This window comes from Trachypithecus francoisi, unplaced genomic scaffold (genome assembly GCF_009764315.1).
Source record: "Trachypithecus francoisi isolate TF-2019V2 unplaced genomic scaffold, Tfra_2.0 Lachesis_group0, whole genome shotgun sequence".
NCBI lineage: Eukaryota > Metazoa > Chordata > Mammalia > Primates > Cercopithecidae > Trachypithecus > Trachypithecus francoisi.
In genome coordinates, this window is record NW_022681453.1 from 138921092 (window position 1) to 138938864 (window position 17773).

The 17773-nt window shown below is 41.4% G+C and overlaps 1 protein-coding gene across 9 annotated transcripts in view; it reads right to left on the reverse strand.

Moving 5' to 3' along the window:
- ULK4 (unc-51 like kinase 4) overlaps positions 1 to 17773 on the reverse strand; it is a 735134-nt gene that overhangs the window by 317185 nt on the left and 400176 nt on the right. For all 9 annotated transcript variants that reach the window (XR_004437258.1, XM_033212151.1, XM_033212152.1 and 6 more), the window contains one exon: positions 10783 to 10888. Coding sequence is in view for 8 of the 9 variants with exons in the window: in XM_033212151.1 (XP_033068042.1) it covers positions 10783 to 10888 (106 nt within the window). In the remaining variant the exon portion in view is untranslated. The remainder of the gene's footprint in view (positions 1 to 10782; positions 10889 to 17773) is intronic.

A 17773-nucleotide genomic window follows, 5' to 3' on the forward strand; every position in this document is an offset into this window, starting at 1 on the left:
GATGGTAGCTTGTGTTTCTGTGGGATCAGTTGTGATATTCCCCTTTATCATTTTTTATTGTGTCTATTTGATACTCTCTCTTTTCTTCTATATTAATCTTGCTAGTTGTCTATTAAGTTGTTGATCTTTTCAAAAAACCAGCTCCTGGATTCATTCATTTTTTGAAGGGTTTTGTGTTTCTCTGTTTCTTTCAGTTCCACTCTGCTCTTAGTTATTTCTTGCCTTCTGCTAGCTTTTGAATGTCTTTGCTCTTGCTTCTCTAGTGCTTTTAAGTGTGATGTTAGGGTGTCGATTTTAGATCTTTCCTGCTTTCTGTTGTGGGTATTTAGTGCTATAAATTTCTCTTTAAACACTGCTTTAAATGTCTCCCAGAGATTCTGGTATGTTGTGTCTTTCTTCTCACTGGTTTCAAAGAACATCTTTATTTCTGCCTTCATTTCGTTATTTACCCAGTAGTCATTCAGGAGCAGGTTGTTCAGTTTCCATGTAGTTGAGCAGTTCTGAGTGAGTTTCTTAATCCTGAGTTCTAGTTTGATTCCACTGTGGTCTGAGAGACAGTTTGTTGAATCTTTTATATTTGCTGAGAAGTGCTTTACTTCCAATTATGTGGTCAGTTTTAGAATAAGTGTGATGTAGTGCTGAGGAGAATGCATATTCTATTGATTTGGGGTGGAGAGTTCTGTAGATGTCTATTAGTTCTGCTTGGTGTAGAGCTGAGTTCAAGTCCTGTATACCCTTGTTAACCTTCTGTCTCGTTGATCTGTCTAATATTGACAGTGGGGTGTTAAAGTCTCCCATTATTATTGTGTGGGAGTCTAAGTCTCTTTGAAGGTCTCTAAGGACTTGCTTTGTGAATCTGGGTGATCCTGTATTGGATGCATACATATTTACGATAGTTAGCTCTTCTTGTTGAATTGATCCCTTTGCCGTTACGTAATGGCCTTCTTTATCTCTTTTGATCTTTGTTGGTTTAAAGTCTGTTTCATCAGAGAGTAGGATTGCAACCCCTGCTTTTCTTTGCTTTCCATTTGCTTGGTAGATCTTCCTCCATCCCTTTTTTTTTTTGAGCCTATGTGTGTCTCTGCATGTGAGATAGGTCTCCTGAATACAGCACACTGATGGGTCTTGATTCTTTATCCAATTTGCCAGTCTGTGTCTTTTAATTGGAGCATTTAGCCCATTTACATTTAAGGTTAATATTGTGATGTGTGAATTTGATCCTGTCATTATTATGTTAGCTGGTTACTTTGACCATTACTTGATGCAGTTTCTTCACAGCATCGATGATCTTTACAGTTTGGCATGTTTTTGCAGTGGTTGGTACTGGCTGTTCATTTCCATGTTTAGTGCTTCCTTCAGCAGCTCTTGTTGTAAGGCAGGCCTGGTGGTGACAAAATCTCTAAGCATTTGCTTATCTGTAAAGGATTTTATTTCTCCTTCACTTATAAAACTTATAATTGGCTGGATATGAAATTCTGGGTTGGAAATTCTTCTCTTTAAGAAGGTTGAATACTGGCCCCCACTGTCTTCTGGCTTGTAGGGTTTCTGCCAAAAGATTTGCTGTTAGTTTTATGGGCTTCTCTTTGTGGGTAATGCAACCTTTCTCTCTGGCTGCCTTAACATCTTTTCCTTCATTTCAACCTTGGTGAATCTGACAATTATGTGTCTTGGGGTTGTTCTTCTAGAGGAGTATCTTTGTGGTGTTCTCTGTACTTCCTGAATTTGAATGTTGGCCTGCCTTGCTAGGTTGGGGAAGTTCTCCTGGATAATATCCTGAAGGGTGTTTTCCAACTTGCTTCCATTCTCCTCATCACTTTTAGGTACACCAATCAAACGTAGATTTGGTCTTTTCCTATAATCCCATATTTCTTGGAGGCTTTGTTCATTTCTTTTTACTCTTTTTTCTCTAAACTTGTCTTCTCACTTTATTTCATTAATTTGACCTTCAATCACTGATCCTCTTTCTTCCACTTGATTGAATTGGTTATTGAAGCTCATGCATGCATCACAAAGTTCTCGTGCCATGGTTTTCAACTCCATCAGGTCATTTAAGGTCTTCTCTACACTGTTTATTCTAGTTAGCCATTCGTCTAACCTTTTTTCAAGGTTTTTAGCTTCCTTGTGATGGGTTAGAACACACTCCTTTAGCTCAGAGAAGTTTATTATTACTGAGTTTTTGAAGCCTACTTCAGTGAACTCATCAAAGTCATTCTCCATCCAGCTTTGTTCTGTTGCTGGAGAGGAGCTGTGATTCTTTGGAGGAGAAGAGGCACTCTGGTTTTTAGAATTTTCAGCTTTTCTGCTCTGGTTTCTCCCCATCTTTTTGGTTTTATCTACCTTAGTTCTTTGATTTTGGTGACCTACAGATGGGGTTTTGGTGTAGATGTCCTTTTTGTTGATGTTGATGCTATTCCTTTCTGTTTGTTAGTTTTCCTTCTTACAGTCAGGTCCCTCAGCTGCAGGTTTCCTGGAGTTTGCTGGAGGTCCACTCCAGACCATTTGCCTGAGTATCAACAGCAGAGGCTGCAGAACAGCAAATGTTGCAGAACAGCAAATATTTCTGCCTGATCCTTCCTCTGGAAGCTTCATCCCAGAGGTGCAGCCACTTGTATGAGGTGTCTGTCAGCCCCTACTGGGAGGTGTCTCCCAGTTAGGCTACATGGGTGTCAGGGACCCACTTGAGGAGGCAGTCTGTCTATTCTCAGAGTTCAAATGCCATGCTGGGAGAACCACTGCTCTCTTCAGAGCTGTCAGACAGGGATGTTTCTTTCTTTCTTTTTTTTTTTTTTTTTTTTTATTATACTTTAAGTTCTAGGGTACATGTGTATGACGTTTATATCATGTATAACTCCCCAATGCAATCCCTCCCTCCTCCCCCCTCCCCATGATAGGCCCCAGTGTGTGATGTTCCCCTTCCCGAGTCCAAGTGATCTCATTGTTCAGTTCCCACCTATGAGTGAGAACATGCGGTGTTTGGTTTTCTCTTCTTGTGATAGTTTGCTAAGAATGATGGATTCCAGCTGCATCCATGTCCCTACAAAGGACGCAAACTCATCCTTTTTCATGGCTGCATAGTATTCCATGGTGTATATGTGTCACATTTTCTTAATCCACTCTGTCACAGATGGACATTTGGGTTGATTCCAAGTCTTTGCTATTGTGAATAGTGCCGCAATAAACATACGTGTGCATGTGTCTTTCTAGTAGAGTAATTTATAATCCTTTGGGTATATACCCAGTAGTGGGATGGCTGGGTCATATGGTACATCTAGTTCTAGATCCTTGAGGAATCGCCATACCGTTTTCCATAATGGTTGAACTAGTTTACAATCCCACCAACAGTGTAAAAGTGTTCCTATTTCTCCACATCCTCTCCAACACCTGTTGATTCCTGATTTCTTAATGATTGCCATTCTAACTGGTGTGAGATGGTATCTCATTGTGGTTTTGATTTGCATTTCTCTGATGGCGAGTGATGATGAGCATTTTTTCATGTATCTGTTGGCTGTATGGATGTCTTCTTTTGAGAAATGTCTGTTCATATCCTTTGCCCACTTTTTGATGGGGTTGTTTGTTTTTTTCTTGTATATTTGTTTGAGTTCTTTGTAGATTCTGGATATTAGCCCTTTGTCAGATGAGTAGGTTGCAAAAATTTTCTCCCATTCTGTAGGTTGCCTGTTCACTCTGATGGTAGTTTCTTTTGCTGTGCAGAAGCTCTTTAGTTTAATTACATCCCATGTGTCAATTTTTGCTTTTGCTGCCGTTGCTTTTGGTGTTTTAGACATGAAGTCCTTGCCCATGCCTATGTCCTGAATGGTACTACCTAGATTTTCTTCTAGGGTTTTTATGGTATTAGGTCTAACATTTAAGTCTCTAATCCATCTTGAATTAATTTTCGTATAAGGGGTAAGGAAAGGATCCAGTTTCAGCTTTCTACTTATGGCTAGCCAATTTTCCCAGCACCATTGATTAAATAGGGAATCCTTTCCCCATTTCTTGTTTCTCTCAGGTTTGTCAAAGATCAGATGGCTATAGATGTGTGGTATGATTTCTGAGGACTCTGTTCTGTTCCATTGGTCTATATCTCTGTTGTGGTACCAGTACCATGCTGTTTTGGTTACTGTAGCCTTGTAGTATAGTTTGAAGTCAGGTAGCGTGACGCCTCCAGCTTTGTCCTTTTGACTTAGGATTCTCTTGGCAATGCGGGCTCTTTTTTGGTTCCATATGAACTTTAAAGCCGTTTTTTCCAATTCTGTGAAGAAAGTCATTGGTAGCTTGATGGGGATGGCATTGAAACTATAAATCACCTTGGGCAGTATGGCCATTTTCACGATATTGATTCTTCCTATCCATGAGCATGGTATGTTCTTCCATTTGTTTGTGTCCTCTTTGATTTCACTGAGCAGTGGTTTGTAGTTCTCCTTGAAGAGGTCCTTTACATCCCTTGTAAGCTGGATTCCTAGGTATTTGATTCTCTTTGAAGCAATTGTGAATGGAAGTTCATTCCTGATTTGGCTCTCTGTTTGTCTGTTACTGGTGTATAAGAATGCTTGTGATTTTTGCACATTAATTTTGTATCCTGAGACTTTGCTGAAGTTGCTTATCAGCTTAAGGAGATTTTGGGCTGAGACAATGGGGTTTTCTAAATATACAATCATGTCATCTGCAAACAGGGACAATTTGACTTCTTCTTTTCCTAACTGGATACCCTTGATTTCTTTCTCTTGCCTGATTGCCCTAGCCAGAACTTCCAACACGATGTTGAATAGGAGTGGTGAGAGAGGGCATCCCTGTCTTGTGCCAGTTTTCAAAGGGAATTTTTCCAGTTTTTGCCCATTCAGTATGATATTAGCTGTGGATTTGTCATAAATAGCTCTTGTTATTTTGAGGTACGTTCCATCAATACCGAATTTATTGAGCACTTTTAGCATAAAGGGCTGTTGAATTTTGTCAAAAGCCTTTTCTGCATCTATTGAGATAATCATGTGGTTCTTGTCTTTGGTTCTGTTTATATGCTGGATTACGTTTATTGATTTGCGAATGTTGAACCAGCCTTGCATCCCAGGGATGAAGCCCACTTGATCATGGTGGATAAGCTTTTTGATGTGCTGCTGAATCCGGTTTGCCAGTATTTTATTGAGGATTTTTGCATCGATGTTCATCAGGGATATTGGTCTAAAATTCTCTTTTTTTGTTGTGTCTCTGCCAGGCTTTGGTATCAGGATGATGTTGGCCTCATAAAAAGAGTTAGGGAGGATTCCCTCTTTTTCTATTGATTGAAATAGTTTCAGAAGGAATGGTACCAGCTCCTCCTTGTACCTCTGGTAGAATTCAGCTGTGAATCCATCTGGTCCTGGAGTTTTTTTGGTTGGTAGGCTATTAATTATTGCCTCAATTTCAGAGCCTGCTATTGGTCTATTCAGGGATTCAACTTCTTCCTGGTTTAGTCTTGGAAGAGTGTAAGTGTCCAGGAAATTATCCATTTCTTCTAGATTTTCTAGTTGATTTGCGTAGAGGTGTTTATAGTATTCTCTGATGGTAGTTTGTATTTCTGTGGGGTCGGTGGTGATATCCCCTTTATCATTTTTTATTGCGACTATTTGATTCCTCTCTCTTTTCTTCTTTATTAGTCTTGCTAGCGGTCTGTCAATTTTGTTGATCTTTTCAAAAATCCAACTCCTGGATTCATTGATTTTTTGGAGGGATTTTTGTGTCTCTATCTCCTTCAGTTCTGCTCTGATCTTAGTTATTTCTTTTTTTATTTATTTTTTTTTTTTTTGAGACGGAGTCTTGCTCTGCTACCCAGGCTGGAGTGCAGTGGCTGGATCTCAACTCACTGCAAGCTCCGCCTCCCGGGTTTACGCCATTCTCCTGCCTCAGCCTCCCGAGTAGCTGGGACTACAGGCGCCCGCCTCGTCGCCCGGCTAGTTTTTTGTATTTTTTTTAAGTAGAGACAGGGTTTCACCGTATTAGCCAGGATGGTCTTGATCTCCTGACCTCGTGATCCGCCCGTCTCGGCCTCCCAAAGTGCTGGGATTACAGGCTAGAGCCACCGTGCCCGGCCTGAGCCACCATGCCCGGCCAGTTATTTCTTGCCTACTGCTAGCTTTTGAATGTGTTTGCTCTTGCCTCTCTAGTTCTTTTAATTGTGATGTTAGAGTGTCAATTTTAGATCTCTCCTGCTTTCTCTTGTGGGCATTTAGTGCTATAAATTTCCCTCTACACACTGCTTTAAATGTGTCCCAGAGATTCTGGTATGTTGTATCTTTGTTCTCATTGGTTTTGAAGAACATCTTTATTTCTGCTTTCATTTCGTTATGTACCCAGTAGTCATTCAGGAGCAGGTTGTTCAGTTTCCATGTAGTTGAGCGGTTTGGATTGAGTTTCTTAGTCCTGAGTTCTAGTTTGGTTGCACTGTGGTCTGAGAGACAGTTTGTTATAATTTCTGTTCTTGTACATTTGCTGAGGAGTGCTTTACTTCCAATTATGTGGTCAATTTTGGAATAAGTGCGATGTGGTGCTGAGAAGAATGTATATTCTGTTGATTAGGGGTGGAGAGTTCTATAGATGTCTATTAGGTCCGCTTGGTGCAGAGATGAGTTCAATTCCTGGATATTCTTGTTAACTTTCTGTCTCGTTGATCTGTCTAATGTTGACAGTGGAGTGTTGAAGTCTCCCATTATTATTGTATGGGAGTCTAAGTCTCTTTGTAGGTCTCTAAGGACTTGCTTTATGAATCTGGGTGCTCCTGTATTGGGTGCATATATATTTAGGAGAGTTAGCTCTTCCTGTTGAATTGATCCCTTTACCATTATGTAATGGCCTTCTTTGTCTCTTTTCATCTTTGATGGTTTACAGTCTGTTTTATCAGAGACTAGGATTGCAACCCCTGCTTTTTTTTGTTCTCCATTTGCTTGGTAGATCTTCCTCCATCCCTTTATTTTGAGCCTATGTATGTCTCTGCATGTGAGATGGGTCTCCTGAATACAGCAGACTGATGGGTCTTGACTCTTGATCCAGTTTGCCAGTCTGTGTCTTTTAATTGGAGCATTTAGTCCATTGACATTTAAGGTTAATATTGTTATGTGTGAACTTGATCCTGTCATTATGATATTAACTGGTTATTTTGCTCGTTAGTTGATGCAGTTTCTTCCTAGCCTCGATGGTCTTTACATTTTGGCATGTTTTTGCAATGGCTGGTACCGCTTGTTCCTTTCCATGTTTAGGGCTTCCTTCAGGGTCTCTTGTAAGGCAGGCCTGGTGGTGACAAAATCTCTAAGCATTTGCTTATCTGTAAAGGATTTTATTTCTCCTTCACTGATGAAGCTTAGTTTGGCTGGATATGAAATTCTGGGTTGAAAATTCTTTTCTTTAAGAACGTTGAATATTGGCCCCCACTCTCTTCTGGCTTGTAGAGTTTCTGCCGAGAGGTCTGCTGTTAGTCTGATGGGCTTCCCTTTGTGGGTAACCGACTTTCTCTCTGGCTGCCCTTAAGATTTTTTCCTTCATTTCAACTTTGGTGAATCTGGCAATTATGTGTCTTGGAGTTGCTCTTCTGGAGGAGTATCTTTGTGGCGTTCTCTGTATTTCCTGAATTGAATGTTGGCCTGCCCTACTAGGTTGGGGAAGTTCTCCTGGATGATATCCTGAAGAGTGTTTTCCAACTTGGTTCCATTTTCCCCCTCACTTTCAGGCACCCCAATCAGACGTAGATTTGGTCTTTTTACATAATCCCATACTTCTTGCAGGCTTTGTTCATTTCTTTTTCTTCTTTTTTCTTTTGGTTTTCTCTTCTCGCTTCATTTCATTCATTTGATCCTCAATCGCTGATACTCTTTCTTCCAGTTGATCGAGTCGGTTACTGAAGCTTGTGCATTTGTCACGTATTTCTCGTGTCATGGTTTTCATCTCTGTCATTTCGTTTATGATCTTCTCTGCATTAATTAGTCTAGCTGTCAATTCTTCCACTTTTTTTTCAAGATTTTTAGTTTCTTTGCACTGGGTACGTAATTCCTCCTTTAGCTCTGAGAGGTTTGATGGACTGAAGCCTTCTTCTCTCATCTCGTCAAAGTCATTCTCTGACCAGCTTTGATCCGTTGCTGGCGATGGGCTGCGCTCCTTTGCAGGGGGAGATGCGCTCTTATTTTTTGAATTTCCAGCTTTTCTGCCCTGCTTCTTCCCCATCTTTGTGGTTTTATCTGTCTCTGGTCCTTGATGATGGTGGCGTACTGATGGGGTTTTGGTATAGGTGTCCTTCCTGTTTGATAGTTTTCCGTCTGACAGTCAGAAGGACTGTCTGTTGGTCTGTTGGAGATTGCTTGAGGTCCACTCCAGACCCTGTTTGCCTGGGTGTCAGCAGCAGAGGTTGCCGAAGATAGAATATTGCTGAACAGCGAGTGTACCTGTCTGATTCTTTCTTTGGAAGTTTCCTCTCAGGGGTGACTCCACCCTGTGAGGTGTGGGGTGTCAGACTGCCCCTAGTGGGGGATGTCTCCCAGCTAGGCTACTCAGGGGTCAGGGACCCACCTGAGCAGGCAGTCTGTCCGTTCTCAGATCTCAACCTCCGCGTTAGGAGATCCACGGCTCTCCCCAAAGCTGTCAGACAGAGTCGTTCGCCTCTGCAACGCCCCGCTCTTTCCCCTAATGGACTGCAGCTGTGCGCTGTCCGCAGAGGTAGAGTCTACAGAGACAGGCAGGCTTCCTTGAGCTGCTGTGAGCTCCACCCAGCTCGAGCTTCCCAGCGGCTTTGTTTACCTACTTAAGCCTCAGCAATGGCGGGCACCCCTCCCCCAGCCTCGCTGCTGCCTTGTGGATAGATCGCCGCAGACAGCTGTGTTAGCAGTGAGGGAGGCTCCGTGGGCATGGGACCCTCCCGGCCAGGTATGGGATATATTCTCCTGGTGTGCCTGTTTCCTTAAAGCGCAGTATTGGGGTGGGAGTTACCCGATTTTCCAGGTGTTGTGTGTCTCAGTTCCCCTGGCTAGGAAAAGGGATTCCCTTCCCCCTTGCGCTTCCAGGTGAGGCGATGCCTCGCCCTGCTTCAGCTCACGCTGGTCAGGCTGCAGCAGCTGACCAGCACCGATTGTCCGGCACTCCCTAGAGAGATGACCCCAGTACCTGAGTTGAAAATGCAGAAATCACCGGTCTTCTGTGTCGCTCGCGCTGGGAGTTGGAGACTGGAGCTGTTCCTATTCGGCCATCTTGCTCCGCCCCCCCCCCTTTTTTTTTTTTGAGATGGAGTCTCACTCTTGTCCCCCAGGCTGGAGTGTACTGGTACAATCTCGGCTCACTGCAACCTCCAACTCCCCGCTTCAAGTGATTCTCTTGCCTCAGCCTCCCGAGTAGCTGGGACTACAGTCGCCCGTCACCACACCTGGCTAATTTTTGTATGTTTAGTAGAGATGGGGTTTCACCAAGTTGGCCAGGCTGGCCTCAAACTCCTGACCTCAGATGATCCACCAGCCTTGGCCTCCCAGAGTTCTGGGATTACAAGCATGAGCCACTGCACCCAGAAAAGTTTCTTTCTTTTTTTTTTATAAATCGAGTATAGCCTAAGTGTACACGGTTTATAAAGTCTACAGTAGTGTATAGCAACATCCTACGCCTTCACATTCACTCACCACCCACTCACTGACTCCCTCAGGGCAACTTTCAGTCCTGCAAGCTTCATCCATAGTAAGTGCCCTATACAGGTGTATCACGTTTTATCTTTTATATCATATGTTTACCACATCTCTTCCATGTTTAAATACACAATACTTCTATGTTTAAATACACAAATACATACACCTCTGTGTTACGAGTGACTACAGTATTCACTACATGTTTGTAGCCTAGGGGCAACAGGCCATACGTACCATACAGCCTACGTGTATAGTAGGCTATGCCATCTAGATGTGTGTAAGTACACGCTATGGTGTTCACACAATGATAAAACTGCCTAATTATGTATATCGCAGAACACACTGCTGTAGTTATGCAATGCGTGGCTGTACATGATTTTTAGAATTGTAACAGTACAGACGTGCATAAGATATAAAGTAAACCACTGTCAACACACCTAGTCTCATTTTCCAAGGTGCTTTTGGTCATATCTGTTTTTGATTGGCAGTCTTACAGTTCAAATGTTTGTGCCCTCTAAAACTCATGCTGACCCTTAATCCCCATTATAATGGCATTAAGAGGATGGGAAATCCAACTATGGTATTTAAGAGGTGAGAATTCTGAGTAGTAGTTAAGATTAGATGAGATCATTAGGATGGGGTATTAGTCACTTCATAAGAGGAGGAAAAGAAACCTGAGCTAGCAAGCTCAGCTCCTTCACCATGTGATGCCCTACACTGCCTTTGGACTCTGCAAAGAGTCTCCAATAGCAAGATGGCCCTCACCACATGCAACCCCGCAATCTTGGACTTCTCAGCATCCAGAACTGTACAAAATATATTTCTTTTTGTTTTAAATTACTCAGTCTCAGGTATCCTATTATAGCAACAGAAAACAGATGAAGACAGACAGCGATCAGTCTAAACACTATGAGTACACTTCTATTTCTTGGTTTGTCATCTTTAAGCAGTGCCTATTGACTTTATGCCATTAAGAGAATGAATTATCTTAGAGAAACCATCGCACACTTCCAAATTTTGCTAGTGATATTACTTAAAAATTCTTATCTATTTTGACTCATCAACTTTAAATGGTACTTCTAGACTCCACGCTATATAAGATGAAGAAACGTACAAACAGGCAAAACTTGATCAGAGAGTAATTCTATGAAGCATTTACCTTGTTCATAAAGTAGTTTCATATTCGAATCTTTGCAGGCAACTAGATTGTTGAGTAACGCAATCACACTTTGCATGGTATTACCCAGAATGCTCTCTTGATGTTCCTGCAATAGATCATAATTCCCAACATAACCATACAGAAATACAATTACATCATCATAAAGACAAATGAACAAATGATCTCCATTTCTTCATTCTTTGCACAAGGTTAAACAATTACCTTTTTGCACTTTAATGAAGCACATCCTTCTGTGTTAAGACAAATCCCATCAGTCAGCTAAGTGAGCTGGGAGGGAAGGCAAATCACTCAGACACCAGTGCTGCAGTACGGACTCCCCTGCCCACGAGCTGAGAGACAACACATGGTCCTCCATGCTTTAGGTGTGTGACAAAGGAATTCAAGTATGTAGAACTCAGAAGACCATGCTTGAAGATGAGTTTGAGATCACAAAAGAGAACTACTTCAAGCAAATATTTCTGCAGTTTCAACATTATGCTGGTACTGATATTTTCCCACTTTAGCACATTTGATCTGATTTATTACATTACTGCTTCAGTGCAATAAGCTACATTTGGACCTAAAAGAGTGAATTGTGAGTTTTGCTTTCCTCAACACTTAGCATCATACAGGAGGGAGTAACTTAGGTCCTAAAGAGAATGAAAAATGAGTTATTCTTTAGTCTTAATTTCTCATTTTAAAGGCAGAATCATTTCTTTGTAATTTTTAAAGGGTCTTACAAACAACTTGCTTTGCTTTTGTTCCCTTTTTCATTGCTGTGAATATTTTTTAAAATTAAGCAATTAACACAGATTATAATTGAAATTATTAAATTTCATATAATTCAAAACTAAAGAGGCAGTCTTTGCAGTCTGGAACTAGGATGAGGCAAGAGAGACACACAGGGTGCAAAATGTAAGGTAGTACTCCTCACTCTCAGTTTCCTATAAGTACCTACTGAGAGTGAGGACTCCTAGGAGTCTAGCTTGCCCCACTCTAAGTCCTGTGCCCATTCACCATGACTATTCTGCTAACAACTAATCCAACCCCGAAGAGTAACAAGCATATTAATTAGTAGGCTTAATCTAGACCTCTTCATATTCATTTTCTCCACCCCTCACCCACAGAGAAACATATGGTTTACTGTGGGGTTGTTTTTTAACGTATAGCTATTTTGTTCCAGGCACTATAGTAGGCACTTGAGGTATGCTAGTGAACAAAGTCCCCTATCCTCACATAAATAGACAGCAAAAAGCATAATAAATAAGTGAACTGTATAATGTATTAGAAGACAGCAGAGTACTCTGGCAAAAAAGAAAAAGGCAGAACAGGGAAGCAAGGTTGAGAGGGCAGCAGTGGGGCTGCACATGATTTGAAATTGGGTAGTCAGGGTAAGACTCATTGAGAAGGTGTCATTTAACAGAATTTTTTTTTTTTTTTTTTTTTTTTTTTTGAGACGAAATCTTGCTCTGTCGCCAGGCTGGAGTGCAGTGGTGTGATCTCGGCTCACTGAATCTCCACCTCCCGGGTTCAAGTGAGTCTCCTGCCTCAGCCTCCCGAGTAGCTGGGACTACAGGTGTGTGCCATCATGCCTGGCTAATTTGTGTGTGTATTTTTTTTTTTTTTTTTTTTTTTTGTATTTTTAGTAGAGACAGGGTTTGACTGTGTTGGCCAGGATGGTCTCGATCTCTTCACCTTGTGATCCATCCACCTCAGCCTCCCAAAGTGCTGGGATTACAGGCATGAGCCACCACGCCTGGCATTTAACAGAAATTTTATTTTACTTTTTAAATGCTGAAGCCTCTTGGTATCTCTTAATTCATTTTAATAAGCTTTTCTTTTTAAATAACCTCAGCTTTATAGAAGAGTTTCAAAGATAGTACAGAGAGTTTTCATATATCCATCACCCAGTTTTCCCTCATGTTAACATCTTACCCTAAACATGTTATATTTATCAAAACTAAGAAATTTACAGATAATAACAACTCAGCTACAGACTATTCAAGTGGCACCAATTTTCCACTGATGGCCTTTTCTCTTCCAGAATCCAATCAAGGATCCTTATTTTACATTCAGGATTATTTATTTTTGCAACAAATACTAAGTACCAACTATTCTAGGTAGTTGGCTTGTATCAGTGAACAAAACAGAAGAAAAGCCCTGCCCTTATGGTGTTTACCTTTTACCACGAGGAGAAGACAATAAATAACATAACAAACAATTACAAGATATGTTAGAAGGTGATATATGCTATGAGAGAAAATAGGGAACAGGATAAGATGGCTTGGAGTGCTGCAGGGGAAGCTGCAATGCTAGAATTGCTCCTTCAGAAAATGACATCTGAGCAAAGATTTGAAGATGTAGACACGTGTTCATTCTCTTAATATACTTCTAGACTCTGTCAGCTAAGTTTCTTTAGGATTGTTGCATCTATGTTCATAAGTGATACTGACAGACGAGCGACACCCTCTTCTGATTTTAGTATCCATCTCATGCTAACCTTGTCCATCCATTTTATTCCAAAAATATTTATTGCACATCTAATATGTGTTTCTAGGAGATCTGGTAGAACTCACTCATACAAGCAACTAGGCTCCATACATTTCTACCAGTTGTGTGGAAAAACACACATAAATTCAAAGTGCTTTTTCTCTTCTCTCACTCAGTAATAATCAACACAGGAGACTTCTGTGACCAAATGTGTGGGGATTTTCCCCACACATGAAGCAAGCAATCGATTCTGCAGCTGACACAAGCTGAGTGTTCTCTGATTCAACTCCACACCATCTACCTGGAAATAGTATCAGACCCCATAGGGCGAGGGCTCAGTCCCACAAGGCTACGCCTTCCTCCCTTATTCTGACACTCATCGCAAGTCTGGGGCTCTGGAACTTCTGACCCACCAGCATCAAGTTGGGGTTCCCGTGATTCTCTCTTTGGGTTCAATTAATTTACTAGAGCGGCTCACAGAATTCAGGAAAACACATTTACCATTTTACTATAAAGGATATTACAAAAGACATGGATGGAGAGATGCACAGTGCAAGGTATGGGAGAAGAGCTGTGGAGCTTCTGTGTCTTCCCTGGGCACACCACCCTCCAGCAACCTGTATCTATTCAGCTATGTGGAAGTTCTCTGAACTTTGGGGTTCTGTTATAGGTCCTTTGGGGTTTTTATGGAAGCTTTGTTAGGTAGGCAAGACTGATTGTATCACTGGCCATAAGTGATCAACCTAACCTCAGCCCCTTTCGCCTCCCCAGAGGTTGGGGATTGCGACTGAAAGTTTTCAGCCCTCTAATGTTGCCTTGGTCTTTCAGGTGACAAGCCACCATCCTGAAGCCACCGTAGGGGATGCCAGCCATCAACTCATTAGCATACAAAATGACAGCACCTGAAGACAGAGTTTCTAAGGATTTTAGGAGTTATATGCTAGGAAACAGGGGAGAAGATCAAATATATACTTCACGATATCATACCAGTAGAACTTAAAAAGAAACTGAAAAAACAAAACACTTCTACTCAGGCATCTACAACATCTTGAACCAATGTGGTTATTTCTATTTCCCTAGAAAACCATCTACAACATCTAGATTTTCAAACATGTTGTAATAAAATCCTACAAAGCATTCTATTACACCTTCACAAAACTTTCCTGGACCCTATTTATAATGCCTTTTACACGGTGTCCTCTCTCTTGTTGATCAGACTCACCAAAGTTTTATCTATAGATGATATCAGACTTTTCAACAAACCAGCTTTCCATTTTAATGACTACCCTACTTTTTTTTGAGTTAGTCATTATGAATGACTAACAAATTTCCCACTTATCTCTCCTAGGTATACGGTAGAATGGCATTTCCCTGCCTGCTTGGAAAATGACACTAGTGATGAAAATGATACTTGCTTTGGTCAATTAAACTCACAGGGGCAGAAGCATTAAGAGCCAGTGACAGCTCCATCATCCTGTCTTTTCCTCTGTCCCATGATCTTCTAGATGGTGAGGCTTCTAATGGCCTGGGTATCAGAGAGAGAACATAAAGCAGAGAATCCAGGAACCTCTTGATTGGACAACCTCTCTATTGACAAGGCTTACAAAAATACCCACACTGAACCTGGCTCTGAAACTGCTTTCTCAGCAGATTTGTACCTCCCACTGATGACAGCCACTTGATTTCATATAGGTTTTGCCATGTATGCCATTGTTCAACACAAGACAAAGTATTTGCTTTCCAAATACTGAGGACTAAAAAATTTGAACTTCAGAAACACAAGCTTAAGAGCACTTTTGCAGTGAATGTTAATGTTTGAATGTTTCACTGACACCAGCTTAAGAAGATTAATGTGGAAGCGATGGTCTGCCACCAATTTCATCTAATTATTCTTACAGTTGGTTGGAAGGAAAGGGTGATTAATAAGCACCAAGATGACACTACATGTTACTCGTGATAAAATAACTAACGATACATAGAAAACCTGTTCTTGTGAAGAAAGTGAAGCTAATAAATCTTTTATTTTTGGTCCCATTTGGTAAAATGACACATACTGCTCCTTGTTCAAACACCCATCTGTCAGCAAATATAGGTCAGTCTTACTAGACATAAAACTATTGTTTCTTTGAGATACACATTTTTGTAACTAAATGCACATTTCCTACAATACCCTTGGCAATAACTTTGCTCATTCTGAAGTCAATACCTCAGCTTCTCCTGTACTCATGAGTGAGTGCCACTTGTTGATATAGGTACTTCCTTCAATACAAAAACTAACTCACCTTAGACGCTAAGAACACAGAATCAGATCCCAGTCAATCAGGTCCTGGGGCCCCCTTCCCAGAGGTCCCAGAGTCACTGCAGAATAAAGGCCTCTGCCTGCCCCACTACTCAATCTGCAGAGGGGTATAAAACTAAGGTACACTCTATCAAACTTCCCCACTAGCATTATTACTAGGAGTACTTAGGAAAAAAATATCTGATGCACAGAATAAAAAAAGAGATGAATAATCCCATAACCAGTCTGGAGGAAACTGTTCCACTTCTGTTCTAGACGTTATTAAAAACACTGTTTTCTTTATTGTCTTTGTTGGTTTATAAACTATCCATAGATCATGAACTTGCTCAGAATAAAGGGCTTTATAAAAATTATATTACAGAATTATCTTTGCTTGCTCTTCCTTCTTATAGGTATATATGGCTTCTTACATAGTGCAGTGGAGGGAGACCTTGAGAGCACAGTAATTGCTTCTGCTCAAGATGATGACACGGTTCTCTAGGTGAACTAAGAGAGCTACTGCTCTGGCCTAGAGCATCATTTCCCCAGAAAGAATGCTAAACCCATGCAAAGGGCAGTTGAGAAGGTGTAAATGTGAATTCAGCATACTTCTATTAAGTTGTATCAAACTGTGCTATTTCATTTATCTTAGCAACTTTAATAAAGTTTTTTTCTTGTTCACAATCTATTAGCTTACGGGGGTAAACTGTGCATTGAAAAACATTACATTTGCCTCTTAAAGTCAGAGGAGAGGAATATATGAAAAGAGAAAACTTGAGAGTAAACATGTGGGGCTCAACTTCTTCTTGGGTATAACTGGAAGATTGGTGGAAAGAGACAAGGGTGTGTGCATGTTTTATTCAAAGACCATAGGTCAGAGCTGGAGGGGAGGGATGATTCTGACTAAAGACTTTTTCATCATTAGATGCTCCTCTGGGAGAGCCCCTCCCACTCCTCCAATTTAAGACTGAATTCCAGGGTAAAAGAGCAATACAGGAAATTAGGTAAAATCTTGATATATTTTTTTTTCAATCTTCACAGCTCATTAATAAAGCAAGGAGTCTATACTTTTGGTGCCCTGACACATGCAAGGAGAGGTGAAAGCAGGTGAAGACCTGCAACAAGGCTTTTGGGACAGGGTCAGGGGCCCAGTTACAAGCAGAGCTGCCACAGGGGACCGAGCTGGGGCAAGACAGCACTGATAATGTATTGAGAACTTACTATGTGCCATGTCTGGTACTCCACTTCACCTACATCATCTCATTCAACCCTTACAAAAACATGGAAGGGGCTATCGTTCTACTGTTTTTATCAATAAGAATTGAATGTTAGTGAAGTCAAGTGTAACTTGCCAAACTCTTCATTGGTGAAGCTGAGATTTGGTCTATGGGATGGCAGAAGCCTTGCCCCTAATCACCATGAAGCATTGCCTAGTGATCAGAGGAGGGCAGCGTGCCAGGGTCACCCAGGCCGGTCAGCACACTCCAGGTTAACCAACACCACCTGTGGACCCACAGTGTTACCTGGGAGAAACTGAAAGAAGCCTAGAGTGGGGGCAGGGGGGTGAAAATCTGAGAAACATTAATCTGGGGCTGTAATGGTGATGCTTATCCTTCCTTTCATTCCACAACATTCCCTGTCCCCTCCCCCCACCACTGGAATCTTCTGGCTTCATAAGCGCCCTCACTGTTTTTCACTACACTGTAAGATGTATAACCCACATGCCTGTAATCCCAGTACTTTGGGAAGCCAAGGTGGGAGGATCACAAGGTCAGGAGATTGAGACTATCCTGGCTAACATGGTGAAACCCTGTCTCTACTAAAAATACAAAAAAAAAAATTAGCCAGGCATGGTGGCAGGTGCCTGTAGTCTCAGTCACTCGGGAGGCTGAGGCAGGAGAATGTCATGAACCCAGGAGGCAGAGCTTGCAGTGGGCCAAGATCGCGCCACTGCACTCCAGCCTGGGTGACAGAGCAAGATTCCATCTCTAAATAAATAAATAAATAAATAAATAAATAAATAAATAAATAGATGTATAACCCAAGAAGCATTACAGGAAAGGAAAGAATGAGCACAAAATAAAAATACATACTAGGGCCACTATCAACAGTCACATTATTCAGACACTTGTGTTCACACTGATTGATGGGGGAAAAAGGAAACGACTCGCAGAAGATGCCATCGTTGAGAGGCCACAAAAGGCAATCCCACTACACTTTAAG